Raw genomic sequence first — 21,979 nt, 5'->3', positions numbered from 1 at the left:
GGAAAGAGGATCCATGAGTATGTGATAAAAAATGGGTGGGAGAGAGATGTGTTTGTTGGTGCAGCCCTTATTGACATGTATGCCAAATGTGGTTGTGTGATCGATGCCCGATATGTGTTCGATAAAATTCTTGTGAGGGATGATGTGTTGTGGAACTCTATGCTTGCAGCTTATGCTCAAAATGGACACCCTGATGAATCACTTTCTCTGTGCCGTGAGATGGCCGCAACGGGTGTGAGACCTACCGAGGCAACTCTTGTGACTGTGATTTCGTCTTCAGCTGACATTGCCTGTCTCCCAAATGGGAGGGAAATTCATGGATTTAGTTGGAAACATGGATTTCAATCCAATGACAAGGTCAAAACCGCTTTGATTGATATGTATGCAAAATGTGGTTATGTGAAAGTTGCCCGTGCTTTGTTTGATCGTCTTAGGGAGAAAAGGGTCATTTCTTGGAATGCAATTATTACCGGTTATGCAATGCACGGTCTTGCTGTTGAAGCTTTAGACTTGTTTGAAGAAATGAGAAAGGAGGCTCGGCCGGATCTTATAACCTTTGTTGGTGTTCTTGCGGCTTGCAGCCGAGGGCGTTTGTTGGATGAAGGACGGGAGTTGTATAACTTGATGGTGAGGGATTATGGTATCAATCCTACAGTTCAACATTACACGTGCATGGTTGATCTCCTTGGTCACTGTGGTCAACTGGATGAGGCATATAATCTTATACGACATATGAGTGTTAAGCCAGATTCTGGTGTATGGGGTGCTTTGCTGAATTCATGCAAAATCCATGGGAATGTGGAATTGGCCGAGTTAGCTTTAGAGAAACTAATTGCGCTTGAGCCCGACGATTCTGGAAATTATGTGATTTTGGCTAACATGTATGCTCAATCAGGCAACTGGGAAGGAGTTGAAAAATTGCGGCAGTTAATGATAGACAAAGGAATAAAGAAAAACATTGCTTGTAGCTGGATTGAAGTAAAGAACAAAGTCTATGCATTTCTTTCAGGAGATGTTTCACACCCAAATTCTAATGCAATATATGCAGAGCTGAAGAGATTAGAAGGACTAATGCATGAAGCTGGATATGCCCCAAATACAGGATCTGTTTTCCATGATGTGGAGGAAGATGAGAAGACAAATATGGTGTGCAGTCATAGTGAAAGACTAGCTATTGCATTTGGACTCATAAGTACATCACCAGGAACCCGACTTTTGATAACAAAGAATATCCGAATTTGCGAGGACTGTCATGTTGCTATTAAGTTCATTTCAAAGATTACAGAGAGGGAGATTACTGTAAGAGACGTTAATCGCTATCATCATTTTAAACACGGCATGTGTTCATGTGGTGATCATTGGTGATGAGGATGCAATCCAGTTGGAAAAACCAGCCAACACAAGAGTCACTGGTCAGCCAACACAACAATCTCTTTATCAAAGTTTTGTCCAAAACGATTGAGTTCATTATACATAAAACGAGTTCATATTTATACTATAATTCTATTTTTGTAAGCTAATGGAAAAGTGAAAACTATCGATTATGAAAGTATATTAAATTATTTTTGCACCAAATGAAGGTTAAACTCACAGGACCAACCAGTGTTACATTGATGATCAATAGGCCATTCTTACAAGAGAAATGCTAACTGGTGCAAAAATTTGAGTATATATCTAGCAATTGAATTACATATTATATATCATTGAAATTAATGATTGTGTATTATCAACCTTTGTTCTTTATTTGAAAAACAAGAGTCCCATATACGTCTTGCATTCCATGCATGTATTTTAGTAGTACAATTTTGTACAGCTTTTCTACCACCATTCTAAAGTCTAGACTACTATTTTTTTTAAATGAAGTTCATTTGCGCATCAAATGCATAATTTTGGCCTAATAATTATAGTTCAAGAGACAATTTTTTGTTTACCTTAAAAAAAGTGGCAATTTTTTCTAATAAGTCCGAATATGAATTTTTGGTTCACATATCTATTGAGAGGGTGTCTTTTTCACCCCACCTTTTTAAAAATCTATCATATCATGTATCCAGAAGCATATTTTCGTACCCAAAAGAATTTGTGTCTTTGTCTTAAAATATATTTTTAAATGACATAAAAATTATAATTTATCAAATGCATATTTATCAAATAATTTTAAAGTGAAAAAGAATCTCTTACGATACAACGTAGTATAGAACAACGTACAATAACTGAATACTTTAAACATGTGGTCATGAATTTTATTTCTAATTAATCTGTGTATTGTAAAATAGTTATCATAGAGATCAGTAAATTTCCGGTAGCAAAGAGTTTAGTGTATGTTATTATTTATGGTAGAGCTACTCACCAAAACTATTATTATTATTACTAAAATTAAAAAGAAAAAAGACAGAGAAAAAGAAATCAAAACGACAGCGTTGCACTCGTCACCAAAGTGTGAGGAAGAAAACAATTAGAAGAGCGTTGTAGGAACAAAGATCCACCATCTCTCGCATAGTAATAGTTTTTGCAGAGCTCATCAAATCGAACCTCCATTCCCGCTTTTCCCAAATACGCCACTCTCTTTTTCTCTTATAAACCGCACACGCAACCCTAAAATCATCATCATATTATTATTGTATTTTACACGATTTTCACCGATAATCTTCCTTTTTTTTTTCCATTTTCAATGATTCATTTATAGGTGAAACTTTTTAAATTAAGTTGAAGCTCAACCATTTGAATAACCATGATCTGATTCCTCGATCCTACGCATTCGTTAAGGTGAGCGTATTTCACTATGGATCTTATCCTTTTCTCAATTCAATTCATTCCCTCTTCATTGATCTCTTACTTTATAGAATTATTATTATGTTTCAGATTTACCTTGTAATTAATGTATTCTTTATGTGTATTAAATCAATTCGATCAAATTTGTCTATTGATGATTTTTTCTAGGATCTGAAATTTGAATAGAGTAAGGATTCAGAGAATTGGTAGTGTGCATTATAGTTTTGAGTTTATTTTGGTGTATAGGTTTTGAGATGGCATGGTTTAATGCGAAAAATGCATGGGGGAACTTCCCTGATTTGGCGGGAGCCGTGAATAAGCTTCAGGAGAGTGTGAAGAGTATTGAGAAGAATTTTGATACTGCTCTTGGATTTGAAGAAAAAGGGGAATCTAGTAATGAAGGTAATTTCTATTTAAGATTCTATTGCTTATCTTTGTCTTCTGATTCGATTTCCGTATCGAGTGTGAAATCTATGATTGAGGTAGCTGCAAAGTCAATTAACTGATTTGGATAGGAATTTTTAATTGTTGGATTTGATGTCTGTTCTTAATGTGGGGAGTTATCAGTTTTTACACTGATTAGAGTTATGTCCTTTGTTTTTGTGTTCCAGCTTCAGGATCATGGCCTATACCTACTGACGGGAAAGCACTATTTAATCCTGTCTTGGCCCTTATAGGGAACAAAAGTGAGGAAGATAGTGAAGAAACATCTGAAAACGTTGAATCCTCTCAGCAAGAATCTGAAACTAAGAGGTCAGTGGAAAAACCTGAGTCTCTGGATCATATTCCTGTGGGTGAGGGAAAAGAAGTCTCTGAAGCTGATAAAACAGATGACGTGGAAGCTGAAGAAACCACGGTTCAAGAAGAAAATAAAGTGCACGAGGACGAAGAAGAGGCTGACCATACAGAGTCAGTAGATAGAACAACTGCACAGGATTTGGACCATGGAAAGGATGACCACCAGTTACCGGAGATGCCTGTTGAATTGCCTGAATCCCCCGTTCAGAAGTCTGAGAATTCAGATTCCATTAGCCATCCTCAAGAGAAAGAAATTGCTGAAGTGGGAAGCTTGGAAAGTCCAACGATGATGCAACCCATATTTTCTAATCTTGGAGATGATGTAGTTGAGGGTAGTATCAGTAAGCCCAGTGAGTCTCATGGTACTAGTGATGTGCATGAGACTAATGAAATTGAGACAAAAGAGGAGAGTAAAGAAGAAGAGAGGGTACAAGCAGTGGAAAATGTAGAGATAATTTCTTCTGTACAACCTGAGGCATCAGACAATACTGAGAAAAGAGACGATACGGACACTTCTGTTCTACATTCTGTGGCTTTTGAAGAAACCAACAGCACTGACCAATCATATAATGAACAACCACCCAGTGCTACTCCAAATGAATCTTCTGAGGTGGTATCTGATTTGGTTTCGCATGACAATGAAACAACTGTTAAAGAAAATGAAAGGGACCATCTTGCAAATAATATTGAAACTGACATAAAAGAGCAGCATTTGAGTTCTGTAAAAAATATGTATGACTCAAATTCCATAGTTGAGCTGGAGAGGGTGAAGAGGGAGATGAAAATGATGGAGGCAGCATTACAAGGTGCTGCTAGACAAGCACAGGTATTTCACTTTCTGTACATAATCCTAAAGAAATAAAAGCTTATTTATGTGTGCACATTCATTTTTGTTGTAAGTGTCCAGATGGAAAGAATATTGTTCAGTGCCCAGACTGGAAGACAATGTAGGGTTCGTATCTTGTTATTCTTTTAGCATGAAAACTATGTTCACATGGCCTTTAGGTAGCTATAGTTATAGTTAAGAAGATTTGTTCTGCTGTTGGACTTTTCTTCTTTGTTAAGGTTTCTTATTCACTTTGTCATAAATATATTTTCTTGCTCAGTTCATTTTTAATTTTTATGTTGAAAGTGCCCATATGACAAGTCAATTAAGGGTTCCAATCTTGTTACAGTTTGAGCATGAAAACTATGGCGAATGGTCATATGGTCTGTTTGGACACCTGGGATGTTTACCTAGGATGAGCCCATTATAAAAAATGACACCAAAGGGGCCCACCATATGGAAGGTGTGCTCGATGAATGGGAAGGCTAGGGCCAGATGAGAGGGGTGCGAGTTAGTTAGTGATTTATCGACAGATTCCATGTGATTCTGTTATTTAGGAGAGGGAGATTAGGGGTGAGGTTATTCTTGCATTTTTGGATAATTCTATTAGGAGAAAATATCTCTATGGTAGAAGTCTTTGACTCTGGTTTACCAGTTTCTGCTTGTAGAGCTTATGAGCTCAACTAATATTTCATAAATAAATATACAGTTTCATTACCTTGAATGTGCTAGTTCTCTTTGGTAGGCTTCTTGTACAGTAAACTAAGATCATGAAGATTTCCTTGTGATGTTAAAATAGTCAAGTTTCTAATTCACTTTATTTTAATTTGTTTTCTTGCTCCTTTGTACCTCTTTTCTTAGTCTATAACCAGCTTATATCTTCTGAGTCCCAATCATTAATGGTGAAAAATCATTTGGTTTGATTTTTAAAATTGATGTTTCTATATGTTCAAGAAGCTATGTCTTGTGTAATTATGCTCCCATCTGTATCTCCTATGTACAATTTTCGCAGCCATGAGAGTGTTTTATATCGGATTGCAATTTTTTAATCTTGGTTTTCTTTGCAGGCTAAAGCTGATGAAATAGCAAAATTTATGAATGAGAACGAACAATTGAAAGCTTTGGTTGAAGATTTAAAGGTAAATATTTTTTTCGATACATTGTTGTTAGGATCATATTTTGCTTTCATACTCAGTGTTTTGATACAATCAATTGACATCAAAAGAAAGAAAAGAAAGAATTTTCTTTACGCTGATAGCTCTCTACTCCAATATGGGCAGAGAAAACGAAGTACACAGCTTCTGATTCTTCTTCAATGACATAATTGCCTCCCTCTGTTTCCCTCCACTCCTTCTGATGTATATTCTGTTATTTGTCATTCAAATACATTTATTTATTATGCTATTCAATTATAACCTCCCTCCTCCTCTGGCTGATTCCTCTTCATCGTAAAATACACTCTTAAGTTTTAACTATATGGTGTATATCTATTCTCCCATATAGAAGTTTCACCTTGTCCTTTTAACCATGTCTCTGAACAACTTCCTCTTTAGTTATTCTTTCTTCCTTTTCTTGGTCATCATCCACGATGACCATCACTCTAAGATCATCTCCAATTGTAGAAAAATAAGCAACCCATTTTGAGTTGCATAACAACTTTAAAGTGGCTAATTCATCCACATTTTGCCCCAATGGAAATAAATAAGGAACCCTTAAGCAACTCACATTTGTCCATACCTTTTTGTTCATTTTTATTAGGAATATACAACATAACTGCTGTCCTGTACTGAGAGTTGGGCTTTGGCCCAATACTCTCCATTCCCTCTGGTAGAAGTTTATTAGATTCAGTTAGCGACAGCTGACATTTCAGTTAGGAGTTAGTTACATCTAGCTACACTATAAATATAACATTGTACTCTCTGTCACATTAAGATGGGATACACAAGAATATTTCAGATTAGACTCTCTAGAATTCTCTCTTTCTAACAATTTTAAATGAGATTGAAACATAAAAAAAAATGTTTTTTAATAAAGGTTAAATGAGTTTTTAGTCTCTATAAAATCTCACTATTTTGTTTTTAGTCCTTATAAAAAATTTCTTGAACTTTTAGTTCCTTAAAATTTTTCGTTTCGACTTTTTGTCTTTGATTTTATACCTAGTATTGTGTACTTTTTGAATTTTTGAACGATATTTTGCAATAATACTTGGGACATTATAAGAAATTTTCTTACAAAAATTAGTATTTTTTAACAAGTGATAAATTAAATATGAATTTTTAAGTGCTTAAAAAATTCATATTTAATTTATCATTTGTTAAAAAATTCTAAACTTTTGTAAGAAAGTTGTTATAAATATGTATAAAAAAATTCGAATGATACACAATAGTTGGTTTAAAATCAGGGACAAAATAAAAAAGAAATTTTTTAAAGGACTAAAAGTTGATGAAATTTTTATAAGGACTAAAAACAAAATAGTAAGATTTTATAGGGACTAAAAACTTATTTAACCCTTTTAATAATAAGAATTATTCTCTATCCATTGCTTGAATCTTTTTCTTGTCTACTATGTATTAGTTTTCCTTTGTACGTCGTTATTTTGAAAATCCGTTAGTGTTTGTGTAAACTAATTAACATGTTCTATTTCTCATTTTGTCATGTGTCTCGTACCCCACTTTCTTCAAAATATTTCTATTTAATCATTGATAATTGTGGAGCAGAGAAAATCCAATGAAGCTGAAGTTGAGTCTTTGCGAGAGGAATACCATCAGAGGGTTTCAATTCTTGAGAGAAAGGTATCTTTTGTCATAAGTCTTATGTTTCTTGTTCTTAACTAACATGGTTTCCAAATTATGTAACTCAAAATGATTTGTTCAAAAGTTGTGTATAGCATTTTCAATCTATACATTGAAGTAATGATTGAAACTTTTGCCATATAGAAAGGTATACCGTGGCACATATGACAGAAGTATTATTAGACAAAAGAAGAGTTACAGTGGTGAATGCACAGTGAATGAATTGTAATTTCAATTCTAGAGATCATGACCCTCTTAAACATTGTAGGTTGGTGTTAGAAATTCATCTTGGATTTTGAAGAATGTGATTGATCAAAGAGAGTTCTTGGATATTATGTATTTGTTTTAAGTGCATACTTTTATTTTGAACTAAACCTGTTATTGAACTCCACGCATTTTGTGTTTAATTGCAGGTTTATGCTCTCACCAAGGAAAGGGATACGCTTCGCCGGGAGCAGAATAAAAAAAGTGATGCAGCTGCTCTGTTGAAGGAAAAGGATGAAATAATTACTCAAGTTATGGCAGAAGGTAACACAGTCTGAAATCAAACCTAAATCTATCCCAACTTTAGTGGATGCAAAACTTTGTTTTTTTGTTAATAATGTCTTTTCAGGGTTAATTATATGTAAGTTTCTTTTAGATATATATCAGCAAAATCTGAAAGGACAAAAACGGTATCACTAAATTGTTCTGTTGGATACTTCTTTGGACAAATACAGTATACTAAAGGTGAATATTCATAGTTATCAAAGTAATAAATGCTTATCAAAACCTTCGCTCAGACTATTCTCCCCATACTTTTTAAAATATCAAGTGTTGTCGTCCAGTCACTTTGCTTGGCCCTAGAAAATATTTGGTTAGAGCACCCCCCCTGGAATTGTACTTGGTGTGTTGATGAGAGTGTGGGATCTATTCAATGCCATGGGTTTATACTTTATATACTGTCTCAAAAACATAATTGTGCGGCTTCTGGTTTTGGTGGGAATTCAGTTGTGGATGCTGCTTGGGTTTTGACAGATTTCGTTGAAGGTGGTTCCGTTAATGTCTAGTTTGGCATAAGCTTGGGTCCTCATAGCTTGCTTATTAGTATCTTATAATACATGTTAGTTGTAAGTCAATTCGAAACAAAACTGAATCCAATTGATGTCAGCCACTGTGTATATCTAATTGAATCTCAACATAAATTTCAATTCATTATGATGAATCCCAATGAATCACACACAGCTTGCCCTTGAACTTCTGTCAAGAAAATCACTTTTTTCTTGTCAACTTTGTATAGTCAACACCTTTTCTTTTGTCAGTTTGATTTTTGACTTGAATCTTGAATTATTTTGAGGTTCATATGCATGGCTTTTTTTTGTTGTCTATGTCCCTTGTTTTTACTTAAAAATGTCATATTTTTATTGATAATGTACGTAACAATTCATAATAAGATTCAATTCATGATTTGAAAAATAGATCTTCCTTTGCTAACCATGCTTCATAGCCCAAACAATATTGTCAAGGTTGTAACTAGATGCATCATGCATTCTAATTTTGCCTTTCAAGTTTTTATGGGTAAGGATGTTAAAAATGTTTAATCAATTCAATTGTTGTGGCTGCTACTGGGTGTTCTATAAATATGAATTGGAAAGTGAAACCTGGCTTGATGGACACTACAGCTTGGGATCTAATGCAAAAGTTCATCGATTATACTTTCAAATTAATTCTTTGAGAGGTTTTAGTGTTTGGCATGGTGGAAAGGATTGGATAATGTCAACAGGAGAGACAAAGAGCACTGAATTAAGGAAGGATGATGCCTAGTTTTAAAGTTTGTATGTGAACTGTCAGTCTGTCACTGTTCTCTGCTCTGCTTGGAAAATGAATAATCTCATCTGAAGGGTTTTTCTGTTATATCAAAAACTTTCTCCATTGAAACATGCCAACACTTTACTTATAAGAAATTATAGAAGTCCTTTTTCATATGTATTTTTCTCTCATTTCAGGTGAAGAGCTTTCCAAAAAGCAGGCTGCTCAAGAATCTACAATAAGGAAACTTAGGGCTCAGGTATGCAGAGAATTTATTGTATTTTCCTACAATCTTAAATCCTTTTCTATGCGTATATAATAAACCTTATATTTACCTTTTTTCATGAAAGCTAGATTAGAGATCTTGAGGAGGAGAAAAAAGGTTTGACTACTAAACTTCAGGTAACTGAATGCCGAGAGAATTAATTTAAGTTAATATTTGCTTGCAACTTTTTTGAAGTTATTATTCTGTTGCATAAGATTTTCTCCATGATATAGCTTTATTTTAAAAAACCCATCTCACTTATTGCAAATATGTAAATGTAATGTTTCTTTTTAAATCTTAAGTTTAATTTCTGATTTACTCTTGTGTGCTACTGTGTATCATCTATTTCATTAGAAAGTATCAAATTCCTTTTTAAAGGTGTTGACAATCCTAATATTTATATGAATTTATAATTTAAGCTGCTGTTTGGTTAATGTCATGCAATCCAGGTAGAGGAGAATAAGGTAGAAAGTATCAAGATGCAAAAGTTCATCGATTATACTTTCAAATTAATTCTTTTAGAGGTTTTAGTGTTTGGCATGGTGGAAAGGATTGGGTAATGTCAACAGGAGAGATAAAGAGCACTGAATTAAGGAAGGGTGATGCCTAGTTTTAGTCAGTCTGTCACTGTTCTCTGCTCTGCTTGGAAAATGAATAATCTCATCTGAAGGGTTTTTCTGTTATATCAAAAACTTTCTCCATTGAAACATGCCAACACTTTACTTATAAGAAATTATAGAAGTCCTTTTTCATATGTATTTTTCTCTCATTTCAGGTGAAGAGCTTTCCAAAAAGCAGGCTGCTCAAGAATCTACAATAAGGAAACTTAGGGCTCAGGTATGCAGAGAATTTATTGTATTTTCCTACAATCTTAAATCCTTTTCTATGCGTATATAATAAACCTTATATTTACCTTTTTTCATGAAAGCTAGATTAGAGATCTTGAGGAGGAGAAAAAATGTTTGACTACTAAACTTCAGGTAACTGAATACCGAGAGAATTATTTTAAGTTAATATTTGCTTGCAACTTTTTTAAAGTTATTATTCTGTTGCATAAGATTTTCTTCATGATATAGTTTTATTTTAAAAACCCCATCTCACGGATTGCAAATATTTATATGTCATATTTCTTTTAAGTCTTAAGTTTCATTTATGATTTACTCTTGTGTGCTACTGTGGATCATCTATTTCATTAGAAAGTATCAAATTCCTTTTTAAAGCAGCAGGTGTTGACAATCCTAATATTTATATGTATTTATAATTTAAGCTGCTGTTTGGTTAATGTCATGCAATCCAGGTAGAGGAGAATAAGGTAGAAAGTATCAAGAGAGACAAAACAGCTACAGAGAAGGTGTTGCAAGAAACAATAGAAAAACATCAAAATGAACTTGCAGCACAGAAAGAGTATTACACTAATGCTTTGGCTGCTGCTAAGGAGGCTGAAGCATTAGCAGAGGCTCGAGCAAACAATGAAGCAAGAACTGAGCTAGAGAGTCGTCTAAGAGAAGCCGAGGAACGTGAATCCATGCTAGTCCAGACACTTGAAGAGTTGAGACAAACTCTAAGTAGAAAGGAACAGCAGGTTTTTATTGTGTTTGATGTCTCTGTCTTTCTTTTTACCATTGACTTTCTCAGGATATTGCTTATAATTCAGCTGTTCCCTTCATCCCTATTCAGGCTGTATTCAAAGAAGACATGCTTCACAGAGACATTGAGGATCTTCAAAAACGCTATCAGGTCCGCTTCCCTGCCTTCTGCATGTCTTTCAATTATTTGACTTTTGGAGGATGATGCTTTTTCTTGTTTGTGCTTTTGGTAATTTTCTAATTTGACTTGCTTTCCCTAGGCAAGTGAAAGACGGTGTGAAGAACTGATTACACAAGTTCCAGAATCTACAAGGCCTCTTTTAAGGCAAATTGAAGCCATGCAGGTAATAAACATATGTCCGAGAATTGCTTTTCCTTCTGTTTTTTGTTCTGCTGCATGGGATCTGTTCTAGACTAGAATTCACCTGATAACAGGAAACAAATGCCAGAAGAGCTGAAGCTTGGGCTGCAGTTGAAAGATCTCTCAATTCTCGACTTCAGGTCTCTAGAATACTTTTTTATTTTCATTTTAAAAATCTTTCCTACTGGGTATTGTTGTGTTTCTATATCTTTTTCAATGGACTTTACAGGAAGCTGAGGCTAAAGTTGCAACTGCCGAGGAAAGAGAGCGATCTGTGAATGACCGCTTATCTCAAACCTTGTCTCGAATTAATGTTCTTGAGGCCCAGGTTCTGCAATTTCTTGAAATTCATGTCTTTAATGGCGGTTTTGTGTATGTGTGACTAACTTCAATAATGAATTGCAGATTTCATGTCTTAGGGCAGAACAGACTCAATTAAGTAAGACCCTTGAAAAGGAGAGACAAAGAGCAGCTGAAAGTAGGCAGGAATATCTTGCTGCAAAGGAGGAAGCTGACACTCAAGAAGGTCGTGCGAGACAGCTTGAGGAAGAGATTAGAGACGTAAGACAGAAACACAAGCAAGAGTTGCATGAGGCATTGATGCACAGGGAGCTTCTTCAGCAGGTAAAGTTTCTGCTTTTGGCTTCAAACTTGCATCATTAAGTAATATCGATGATATATGAAACTCTCAGTTTCTTCTTGCATTAAATTGCTCTTATCTTTCAATTATTACATTACTTCAGTCATTGAATGAACCAGCTAAAGAAACATATTTGGTTTCATGCTGCATGGTTTTTTCCAAAAAATTTAACAAAAAAAGTCAACTTGCTTTTTTCAAGTACTTTTCAAGACATGATGTGGGTGCTTGGGATAGAACATATGTTAGTGACCTGATGTAGAATATTTGAGAAAGCTATGGAATTGAAACCATGTATGAAAATGAAAATAAAAAATTGATGGGATATGGTATTTCTGGTAACAATGTTAAATTCCATCCGTCTTATTAGAACCACGGCGACTATTGTTTTTCAAGTTCCTGACTCAAGCACTTCGTTTTTTGCCAGGAAATAGAAAAAGAAAAGGCTGCTCGATCAGATCTGGAGAGGACCGTTCGTGTTCATTCTGTGCCATCATCAGATCAAACTCCCAAAACAAAGCATAATTCTGCTTTTGAGAATGGTGTGATGCTTTGCTTCTTTTTACATCACTTGGCTTAGTTGTCTTGTCTGTGATATTTTCCATAATATACTTTATGTTGTAGGGAATCTGTCCCGTAAAATCTCTAGTGCAAGCTCCCTTGGAAGCATGGAAGAAAGCTATTTTCTTCAAGCATCACTGGATTCATCTGACAGTTTTTCTGAACGGAGAAACCCAGGAGAACTAAGCATGAGTCCTTACTATATGAAGAGCATGACACCCAGTTCTTTTGAGGCTGCACTTCGTCAGAAGGAGGGTGAACTTGCTTCATATATGTCGCGCTTGGTATGATTTGTTGCCTTCATTTTCTGGCATCATACCTTCCAGTTCATAGCTCTATTGTTTCATGTCACTGAGCATTTTTATCATAATGTATAAGTAATGGAATTTGTATCAAACTATTAGATTATACGATGTTGATCTTAATGTCATTTTTCTTTTTTGGGGTACATTGATGACATTTTCTAATTATAAAAATTCCAGGCATCACTGGAATCTATTCGTGATTCTCTTGCTGAAGAGTTGGTCAAAATGACAGCACAGGTAAGTTCAGCTTCCTATTGAATTTTTTTTTACCTTCTGGTACATTTCCTTTTTAACCACGATTTGCATATTGACAATACAGTGTGAAAAGTTGCGTGGAGAGGCTGCTGTGCTCCCTGGCTTAAGATCAGAACTAGAAGCATTGAGGAGGAGGCACTCTGCTGCTTTGGAGTTGATGGGGGAACGTGATGAAGAGGTAATTTTTTACTTCACCAAATTTTGTTTCAAGGTATAGAATTATATGCCTGGGAGTGGTTTTCTTAGGAATCCTATTACAAGGGATATTATTCCCACAGCTGGATTCGGTAAGTGTTTGATAATATATTCTCAGGATTTTTGTTTAAAATTTATTTAGTTTGATATCATAAAATTTTAAAATAGAGGTAAGTGGATAGTTATTGTTAGTTGTGTTCTATTTCTATGGGAATAAAAGATTTCCACTTTCTAACTTGGCATATAAACTTAAGAATTCACGTAAATTTTATTCTTGGAAATAAACAATTTTCGAGTATGAATTTTATTTATAAGCTTGTACATGAGAATGTTATATTTCCAACCTAATTTCTTAGGAATGTTTATGGTAACCTTGAAACAAACACACTCTTAGGGATAATTTGGGGTGCAATTGTCAGATATAAGTTTGGACGGTTCGTCCTGCAAATTATTTGTAAGGAAATTCATTGCACTCCTATAAATCTGTTGAGGAACTCTCTCACTCTTGTTTACCTTATAAATTTTCTCGTCTTTGAAATACTTAAAGAACCCAGGCAGAGAAAAAAGACTTCTCTCCTCCTTCCTAACATTCTGAGAAAATATAACAACTTTGGGTTTAGTTAATTAGTTGTGCAAGCCTGTGACTCTCAAATATCGTCACTATTATATCCGATTTCCTTTTATTTAAAATAGTAATAGAAAGTTATCTGCTTTCTATCTAAACAAAGTTGAATGTGTTTAGCTGGAGGAACTTCGTGCGGATATCGTTGATTTAAAGGAAATGTACAGAGAACAAGTCAACTTACTTGTCAATAAGGTACTTTAAGCAAGATCTTTTACTACTTAGAATCCCTAGTTATCTTTATATCCCTTCTTTTCAGAATGCTTAGTATTTTCTTTTATCTAACCATGCTATATATTTTCTATAGATCCAGATAATGAGTTCATCAATGAGTAACACCTAATATAGCCGAAGAAGGGACTCGGGAACGGAAAGGTTAGTAGTGTCTAGCAACCATTTTGTGAGGACCATGTCTGTTAGCTGTGTATGATGTCAATTTTCACAGTAACAGTACATAGGAGATTCGTGGCTTTAGTCTCTGGAGAATGACTCCTTTCAGGTCTTCAAGGAGGATTTATATTTTGTTTGTCTGAGCAACATATATTGATTGTCTCCATTGCTAAATATGATTTGTATTATGACTTGGGGAATGTTGTATAGTCCATGAGAATCTTCTTACTGAGATATAGGGATTCTTTCGAGTGTGTGATGATACAAATAAACAAAATATATATTTCCTTTGAACCTGTGACCATGTTAAGTTTTCTTTCTTTTTCCTGGGACCCCTTTTTCCATGCAAATCCGTTAGATAAATATTTGATTTCTTTGTAAATTCCAATATGTAACTTATTTTTCATACTCTTGAAGACTTTGTCCTTAGTGAGATTGTTATGATAAAATGCTTCATAATCAAAGTTTCCAACTATGAAACACCCCAATGACTTGAAAGGCCCGTTGACTTTCAATTCAATAAAAGGATTGAAACTGGTGCGCCTCAACTCGCCAGATAAGGACATACACCATATATTCGCTATATAAGGATTGGTCACTAAATTTAATGAAATTCCAAAATTATAATTTTCAAAATTTAAAGTATGTGGTTATATTATTGCTTCATAACAATTGAAAAACTAAATTGTTAACAAAGAGACAGAAGATTCATAATGAACAATATGATAGAGAGAAGATAGAAGGCAAATTAGGTAGTTTCATAAATAATGCAAAAAATGTTTTCATATTTTCAAAATCACAACAAAATGCAAGATCCATTTTCAAAAGTTATCCAAAAAGGTGATGCGGAAAATATTAAATCTATATTCTATTGTGTTTAATAGTTGAAGTAAAAATAAAATTAGGAAATATGGATAGTAAACAGGTTCTTACTTTCAAAGATATTTTAGAATTTTTAAATATTTTCCAATTCCAACAATTTGAATCGAGGAGAAGACTAAGTAGCTAAAATGTCAGAATGCTGTGTGTGCCGAACTTTGGTGTCAACCATTCCGGCGGATATTAGCTGTGTTAAATTTCAATTTGATTTATTTTATTTTATTTTCAAGTTGTATCGACGACATTCAAAGTTCAGTGTTTTAATTTTATTATGTGCACATCCATGGTTAATTATAGATGATTATAATATCAATAATTAATTGACTCATTTTAAAGAAACTACATTCCTCACAGCTATATAAGATAATAATAAGATTGCTTAACACATTCACATGAACTAAAATTAAATATACATTGTCCCTTTCTTTTGAATTTGTTTGAATTATATACGAAGCTTCTTGTCATTGACTTGTATAAAACTTAAATGGCCCAATGGCTTTTCAAATTCCAACATGCAATTTAAAATATTATAAGAAGTTAGACTAGAATTTCATTTATATGATCATTACTTGACCAACCAAGCTTATTCTGCTCTTTGTTCAGTTTTTGAGTTCTATCATTGTTAGATATTTTCTTCAAAAACAAAAGAGAGATGCAGACCACTGAGGAGCAGAAGATTCAACAACAAGAATTCGTTGGCGCAAATTCGATTCAGCGGGTAGGAAATCCATGGAGTACTGGACTATTTGATTGCCATGAGAACCAGACAAATGGTGATATCTTAGTTTATTTATCTGCTTCAACTCTGTTAATTTTCTTTTTTTTTTTCAAAAAAAATATTGATGAAATTTGAAACATTTCTATTACGGCTTATGTGATTAAATATATTTTACCTTGATTTATGGCTTGCAGCTATTATGACAGCATTTTTGCCTTGTGTAACATTTGGACAAATAGCAGAAGTATTGGATGGTGGAGAATTGAGTAAGTATCTCTAACCTTCAATTTATTATGTTTTTGTTTCTTATAACAACTATTTTCTTCTACTAGATACAACTCCATGTAATTATGCAAGTTTAAGATAGTGTTTGAATTGTCAGTGTATAATTTTAATTATTTTTAGTAGAATGTAGAAATATTTTATAAAGAATATTGAGTTTGATGTTTGAATAAAATGAGCATATTTTATTAATTGTTAATTCTAAAATGATGTAAGGTTGTCCGTTGGGAAGCTTCATTTACCTGCTAATGATGCCTGCTTTGTGCACTCAATGGATTATGGGGTCAAAGTACAGAAAAAAGTTAAGGAAAAGGTATGATTTGGTGGATGCTCCATATACAGATGTGATTTCACACATCTTTTGTCCATGTTGTTCACTATGTCAAGAGTTCAGAGAGCTCAAAATTAGAGGACTTGACCCTGCTCTTGGTAATTCACCCCCTCCTTATATTATTTATTTACCTTTTCATTTTTACATTATCTTCGTAAAATTAGGTTTTTAGTCTATATAAAATTATATTTTTTTAAGTTTAGTCCCAACAAAATATTTATTTTATTTTAGTCCCTATTTTTACTAGTTCTTATAAAAAAAAAGTAAATTATAAAAAAAGTAAATCAAGAAGTGTTTGTTCACCGATAAGAGTTTAATATTGTAAACCTCAAGGAATAAAGTTAAAATTATCTGTCGAACAATTGTAAAATGATTATTAGTGTCGATTTAATAATAATTTCCTCATTCTTCCAATTTTTTTAAAAAATGTTTTTTGTGTCTGCATTTAGTCCCTATAATAGCAAAATAAAGACTAAAATTATACAAAATTTATGCAGGAACTCTAATTGAAAAATTGTAAATTTTATAGAAATTAAAATCATATTTAACCAAATTATGTTCATAAAGTGATTGAAAGTTGACAGACAACTATGACAGAAAAATTGACTGCATGAAGTGGATTATTCTTTTACTGTCTGCAGGGTGGAATGGTATTCTTGCAGAACAACGATCAAAACAGCCAAGTAATCAAACATTGAAGAATCCTCCCTCAGACCAATTCATGTCCAAGTGACCACAGTAGCTGTCAAAATCATGATAATTGTATTTCTTTTTATTGGTTTTTGGGTGTTGATGTTTGAAGCTTGTAACTGAATTATAAGAAAATAAAGCCATAATTTGGCAATTTCACAGTTTTTTGTCTCATTTGAGTAAGGTTCAACTACATCAAGATCATATCTTATCCTTATCTGACCCTTATACTATATATCAGCAAATTTGTATCTTCATATATAAATTTAGTATACATAATAACCAAATACTTCATTTATATAGCCTACTCATATACTACAAACTAATACTACTCTTCAAATCAAATGGGAAAAAGAAATATGGCTATCCAATTTGAGTGTGAATCATGATCATTTCCTATTAAGGATTTTCACTCTATAATCCAACATATATATCAACCAGACTATTTTTAGGACTTCAACATCTCTATTTCCACATAGCCTTCCATTTGCTTAATCAATTCCATTAATGTTTAATTAACCCTTCCTCCTTTAAACCATTTTCTTCACTAATCTTGACTACTTTGTCAACCTGACCCCCATTCTTGAACTCAGGTAATTCTTTCTCCTTAGAACCCTTTTCTTCACTAACTCTTTCATATACTTGATCCACATTCTTCAATTCAGTTGATTCCTCCTCCTTGGAACCATTTTCCTCACTTACCTTAGATATTTGATCAACTGTAGGTCCATAAGCCCAACTACATACTAGATAATACAATATATTAAGAGCACTAACACCAGCTATAACCCAATAATATTTATCAAAACGACCCTTGTTAATATTATCAGAAATCCAACCTTCTTTTCCTTCTCTTGAAGTAACATTTTCTATAGTGCTGAATACAAAAGAAGATACCAAGTTTCCTGCAGCCATTCCCAATCCAGAAAGTGAAGCAGCAACACTAGACATAGTCCTTGGAAACTCTGTGTAATAAAACTCATTTTGTCCTATACCGTTGAATGCTTCAGCTATACCACCTATGCAAAGTTGAGGTGCAAGCCACATTGCAGACATTTTCAACACTCCATGAGTATCATTAATGTATCCTTCTTTGATTGCTTTCTTTCTTCTTATACTCTCAAACGTTGCTGCAGTTACTAAATGGAGAAAAGATAAAAACAAACCAATTCCCATTCTTGTTTTTGCACAGATCCTAAATGGTTTCCCTTTGATCTTTGATGCTAGAGGAATAATAACGCGGTCGTAGAGAACTATCCACACAAATATTGCAGCTACCATGATTACACTAAAAGATCCTGCTGGAACTTCAAAGTGTGAAGTGATGTGTCTGTTTAAGGATTTAGCTTGCAACAATCCAAATGAGCCTCCAATGTTAAGGGACATCATGATCCCTGTAGACCACAATGGAATCACTCTAACAATGGCTTTAAGTTCTTCTACTTGATCTACTGTGCATAAACTCCAGGGGTTTGTTGCTGAACCATCAGAGGCTATATCTTGTTCATGATCCTTGATAACACAAGCTTTATTCAGAAACCTGAAAAAGAAAAGTATAAGCTGATGAAATCAATTATTTTTTTGGAAACCATGTTATTTCGTGTGAAGTATCCACCAGCTTTTCCGATAACTAATCTTTGCGGGGTAATATGAAACATTGACACAGACACGGATACAACATGACACAGACACGTTGAATAATTTGAATGTAACAAATATATGTTGGTGTCGTGTTGTGTCGGTGTCAGACACTGACACCCCTTCAATTTAAAGTGCCGATGTTGCACAAACGGGGAACCTAGGTTGGGAACCTTTAGTGGATTGGAGTCTCCCTTCCCAACCACTTTTTTCCATCCACAAGGCAGTCCAGTTCTACTCGGACCAACATTATGTTGTTGATGAAATCAAATATTTAATCAAGTGTACAGAATATATGCAAAAGTAAAAAAGATGGTATATGGTAATTTGATTATATTATACCTTAGCCTATCAGTTGGAACAACAAGATCTGAGTCCTTCTTTTTATAGTAAAATTCAGCTGAATTCTTACGTGGCAATGGAAGTTTTCTGTTCTTATAAGCAGCAACAGTTACTTGTGCAAAACCAGTGAACAAGCTGGTTCTTTTTTTAATCTTTACATAAAGAGGAGAAGCAAGAAAGAACAAGAGAGTAGACAAAAGCATGAGTGCTGCTGGAACTCCAAAACCAATTTTCCATCCAAGATGATCTTGGATATAAACTATTCCAATGAGAGCTATTATGATAGAAATAGTTGTGAAAGCATAATACCAGCTGAAGAATATTTCCAAGACCCTATGATTATTGGGATTATCTTTTCTATTTACTTGGTCAGCACCAAATGCTAAGGAACATGAAAGACCACCATTACCAATTGACATGAGACCAAAGGCAGAGAGTAACATTGCCATTTGTCCTGATGTTGCTGATTTACAGCCTTGAGTTGGATGGATGCAAGCTGGAGGATGTGCCTGTTTGATCATGGCTGTTAACCACAACAGTGTCATTCCCTATAACAAAGAAGAAAAAAAAGAGTTACTAACTTTTCTTATTACAACATTAATTTCAGAACATTGAATATACCACCAAGTTTGATGCAACTTTTTCTGGTCTTATCTCATTTGGCGTGAGACTTTTAACAAACATCTTACATGCTCAAGACTAGACATTGGGAGTATGACCCAAGTGGTCTGATAGTGGGGTCAATAGAATTTTGGATAGACTTTGATACAATCTTAAAATTTGAATTAGACCTAACTCAATCTATACAAATTGGTTTATAAAGTGAAGACTATTCACATGTTATAAAGAACACATTTTAGATTTTATCTCATCCAATGCTGTTAACACAGAACATTGAATATACCAAGTTTGATTGAACATTTTCCCTTTGTATGATTCTTTCTTTTTCATACAAGGGAATATATCTCCATCTCAAAATCCAACTCATACAAGGGAATGATTATTTATGATTCGAATATACTTCAACAGAATCAGCTTTTTCTTGTCTTTCAGAAAATCTCAACCTCACCCTCCCAAAAAGAAAAACAAAACATTTTAATACTATTTTACTCAAAGCAACACACTATCATCATTTAACAAAAGTAGTACCCTCTTATTCAAATCAAAACAATTTGTCATCCTCACTAAGATTCATAAACTCCCAAATTTGAACTGAACTGAATCATATGCATATTGAAGTCAAAAACATTATAAAAATAAAATGAAACGAGAAATGAGAAAAGAAAAAAAGAATATATACCAAGAAACTGACAGCAGAACCTAATCCAACACCCATGAATCGACCCAAATAAGAATCTGCAAGAAAAGCACCAACAACAGGTGTGAAGTTACTTGCTGCAGATGATAAGAGAAGAATCTGAGTAGCTGTGCCAAGATGAAGCCTGTAAGTTCCCATCAAATACAATATCATGTTTGGTAAAAGTCCCAAACTTGCCATCCTTGCAAGTGCCTCATTTGCTGCATAATTAATTCAAATCAACAAAAATAAACCATATACTATAATACAGTAAAAAAACCAACTATACTATTTGATAACTACTAGTTAAGATCTCGTGACGAGACTTTTCTTGTAACAGATAAATAGATAGACAGACAGATGACGAACCAATGATGAAAGGCATTGTGATAAGACCACCCTTGCTTCTTTGTGGTTGTGAGATGTGTTGAGAAACCGTTTCATGAACATCATTGGTAGAACAAAGTTCAACTTCCTTGTCCATTATGATTGGTGTTAAGGATGTTGGTAATGCAAAGGAAGATAGAAAGAGAAGGAGAGTGAAGTGTTATAAGTAATTATAAGTAGAAATGTTGATAATGATTAGATTAGAATGAAGTGTGAAACTGAATTGTGATGTCAATGCTTGCGTGTTGCAATCTTTTGGAGGATAAATTTGCGTGTTCATACGGTGACTTGCTAAAATTGCATATCTGGAATGCACTATCACACTATGTGTGTGTCTTATTCTAATCTCCTTTATATATAAAACTTACAAACTTTTAATAATTGCCCCATTCTATCGAGATAAATCTTACGTCATGTTTAAATATCGGTTTATTGTAGTCAACACAAATCTCTACTATGTGTTATGATCAAAATCAAATAATCTAATTTTAGATCAATGATTTGTATTCCCTGTTAATGTAAAACTGTTTATATAGACGTGTGTTCAATAAATACTAATAAATAATCAAAATGAAGCAATGATTGTTCTGAAATATGTTGCCCCACTGGAATATGTTCACATGATGCGTACTTTTAATTTATTTTCTAACCATTGTCTCTACATTTTCTAACTACCAGAAATAAAAAGGGTATTAAAACTTTTCAATAACGGAAAACAAAGGTACTGAAATTGAGACAACCGATTGATAAGGGGTTACAACTAACTGTTGTTGTAAACATCGATTAGACCGGAAAACATTTTTTTCAATATAGAAAACACTTTTTAATATAAAAATAACAGTTGAATCTTTTGTATCTCTATGTTAAACGTTTTATTTTGAATTTTAATTTAAGACATACCGTCTCTTCTACAAATTAAAAAAATAAATTGTTGATTTTTTTTTTACGCTAATAATAGTTGAATCTTATAAACTAATCATTGGGATACCTTATAACATATACTTTAGATTTATTGTTTACGACATTTTCTCATACTTTATTATTCCTCAAAGAAGAAAGGATCCAAATAAAGAAGGATATAAAATGAGGGCAAAAGTGTTGTGCTTATTTTCCCTTAAAATAGCTCTTGATAGTGTCGAATGAATAATCACTTTATTTTTATATCACACCGTGAATTTTAAAATATCTTTCTATGACTAGAGAATTACTTAGAATAGACTAAAAGTTCTGTACGTTGGGAAAGAAATTTTTTCCTTCTGTCATGG

The 21,979-nt window shown here is 33.7% G+C and overlaps 4 protein-coding genes across 4 annotated transcripts in view; 3 read left to right on the top strand and 1 right to left on the bottom strand.

Annotated features, from left to right (window-relative positions):
- Positions 1 to 1,621, top strand: part of LOC101513205 (putative pentatricopeptide repeat-containing protein At3g23330) — a 2,828-nt gene extending 1,207 nt beyond the window's left edge. The window contains exon 2 of the mRNA XM_004486695.4: positions 1 to 1,621. Coding sequence (XP_004486752.1) covers positions 1 to 1,365 — 1,365 coding nt within the window. The 3' untranslated portion in view covers positions 1,366 to 1,621.
- A 791-nt stretch (positions 1,622 to 2,412) lies between these two features.
- Positions 2,413 to 14,446, top strand: LOC101513527 (golgin candidate 5). Its single transcript, XM_004486696.4, has 20 exons — positions 2,413 to 2,763; positions 3,016 to 3,171; positions 3,381 to 4,393; positions 5,461 to 5,532; positions 7,111 to 7,185; positions 7,599 to 7,713; positions 9,171 to 9,232; positions 9,328 to 9,375; positions 10,536 to 10,820; positions 10,916 to 10,975; positions 11,085 to 11,168; positions 11,260 to 11,325; positions 11,415 to 11,513; positions 11,591 to 11,809; positions 12,250 to 12,364; positions 12,447 to 12,667; positions 12,866 to 12,925; positions 13,008 to 13,121; positions 13,881 to 13,955; positions 14,068 to 14,446. Exons 2-20 carry the CDS (start codon positions 3,024 to 3,026, stop codon positions 14,101 to 14,103), a joined length of 2,967 nt encoding a protein of 988 aa, XP_004486753.1. The 5' UTR covers positions 2,413 to 2,763; positions 3,016 to 3,023; the 3' UTR covers positions 14,104 to 14,446.
- Positions 14,447 to 15,515: 1,069 nt separating this feature from the next.
- On the top strand, positions 15,516 to 17,211 carry LOC101513834 (protein PLANT CADMIUM RESISTANCE 8). The gene is made up of 4 exons (XM_004486697.4): positions 15,516 to 15,802; positions 15,942 to 16,013; positions 16,246 to 16,458; positions 17,002 to 17,211. Exons 1-4 carry the CDS (start codon positions 15,682 to 15,684, stop codon positions 17,091 to 17,093), a joined length of 498 nt encoding a protein of 165 aa, XP_004486754.1. The 5' UTR covers positions 15,516 to 15,681; the 3' UTR covers positions 17,094 to 17,211.
- Positions 17,212 to 17,285: 74 nt separating this feature from the next.
- On the bottom strand, positions 17,286 to 21,035 carry LOC101514180 (protein NRT1/ PTR FAMILY 1.2-like). The gene is made up of 4 exons (XM_004486698.4): positions 20,697 to 21,035; positions 20,331 to 20,548; positions 19,031 to 19,578; positions 17,286 to 18,590 (listed from the first exon to the last, which is right to left on the bottom strand). The coding sequence occupies exons 1-4, from the start codon at positions 20,809 to 20,811 to the stop codon at positions 17,555 to 17,557; spliced, it is 1,917 nt and encodes a 638-aa protein (XP_004486755.1). The 5' UTR covers positions 20,812 to 21,035; the 3' UTR covers positions 17,286 to 17,554.
- Between the last annotated feature and the right edge of the window lie 944 nt (positions 21,036 to 21,979).

Source organism: Cicer arietinum, chromosome 1, assembly GCF_000331145.2.
Source record: "Cicer arietinum cultivar CDC Frontier isolate Library 1 chromosome 1, Cicar.CDCFrontier_v2.0, whole genome shotgun sequence".
Lineage (NCBI taxonomy): Eukaryota > Viridiplantae > Streptophyta > Magnoliopsida > Fabales > Fabaceae > Cicer > Cicer arietinum.
Note: the sequence above shows the minus strand (reverse complement) of the source record. Positions and strands in the feature narration are given on the sequence as shown.